The 965-nt window shown below is 64.6% G+C and overlaps 1 protein-coding gene across 1 annotated transcript in view; it reads right to left on the bottom strand.

Annotated features, from left to right (window-relative positions):
* Positions 1-126: 126 nt before the first annotated feature.
* The window catches only part of ETH_00039775 (uncharacterized protein), a gene marked incomplete at both ends in the record, with an annotated part of 1,163 nt that continues 324 nt past the window's right edge, over positions 127-965 (bottom strand). Inside the window, one exon of the mRNA XM_013374559.1 lies at positions 127-939. Coding sequence (XP_013230013.1) covers positions 127-939 — 813 coding nt within the window. The remainder of the gene's footprint in view (positions 940-965) is intronic.

Below are 965 nucleotides of genomic sequence, written 5' to 3'. Positions count from 1 at the left end.
CAACACGGCACGAGGCAGCAGCAGCAGCTGCAGCAGAAAGCAGCAGCAGGAGGGAGGCCGAAGCAGGAAGAATGCAGCAGCAAGGCGGCAGCAGCAGCAGCAAGGGGACAGCAGCAGCAGCAAGACTCACCGAACAGTGGAATATAGACGGGGTAGGCTGACATACTGTCCTGCTGCTGCTCTGTGCCTGCGCCTGCTCTCGAGCTCGAGGAGGGTCCTTGCTGCTGCTGCTGCTGCTGCTGCTGCTGCGTTGCCCGCACTGCCGGCAGCAGTAGCAGCAGCAGCAGCGCCTGCTGCGCCCCTCTGCTGCTGCTGCTGCTGCTGCTGCTGCTGCGGGGGCGCCCCTACTCGGAGGCCCACCAGCCGCAGCCGCCGGCCCTCCCTAACTATCTCTTGGGTTTCTTCTGTCCAGGGCAAGTGCACAAGTGCGAGGGACAATCTGAGTTGCTGCAGGAAGGGCCTTTGCTGCTGCTGCTGCAGCAGCAGCAGCTGCTGCTGCTGCGGGTCCCCCACCCACGGGCAGAATGTGGGGTCCTCGGGAGGCCCCTCGTCCCACCCATTGGGCTGCCTATTCTCGTCAGGCCCAAGGCTGCCTTTGCATTCTGGTGCTGCTGCTGCTGCTTGCTGCAGCAGCAAGGCGTCCACTACCAGCAGCCGCGTCTGCTGCGTGACCTGTTGCTGCACTGCAGCAAGCTGGGCAGCAAGTTTCTCCAGCAGCCTCTCGCGCTGCCTTTCCACTTCCCTTGTGGCTTCCCACGGGTCGTCCTCGTCATCGTCTTCCTGCTGCTGCTGCTGCTGCTGCTGCTCTTGCTGCAGTCTGCGCTCTGCTGCTGCTGCGCTCTCCTCCTGGCAGCGCTGCAGCTGCTCGGCAAGGGCCTCCAGCGGGCCTTGGTGAGCAGCAAGCAGCAGCTGCTCCTGCGCTTGTTTCCACTTGTCCCCCTCGTGCAGCGACAGCAGCACAGGCC

The sequence above is a fragment of the Eimeria tenella genome, genomic scaffold (assembly GCF_000499545.2).
Source record: "Eimeria tenella Houghton genomic scaffold, Eth_scaff2126, whole genome shotgun sequence".
Classification (NCBI taxonomy): Eukaryota; Apicomplexa; class Conoidasida; order Eucoccidiorida; family Eimeriidae; genus Eimeria; species Eimeria tenella.
The sequence above is the reverse complement of the archived record's forward strand: the minus strand, read 5'-3'. Positions and strand labels throughout refer to the sequence as shown.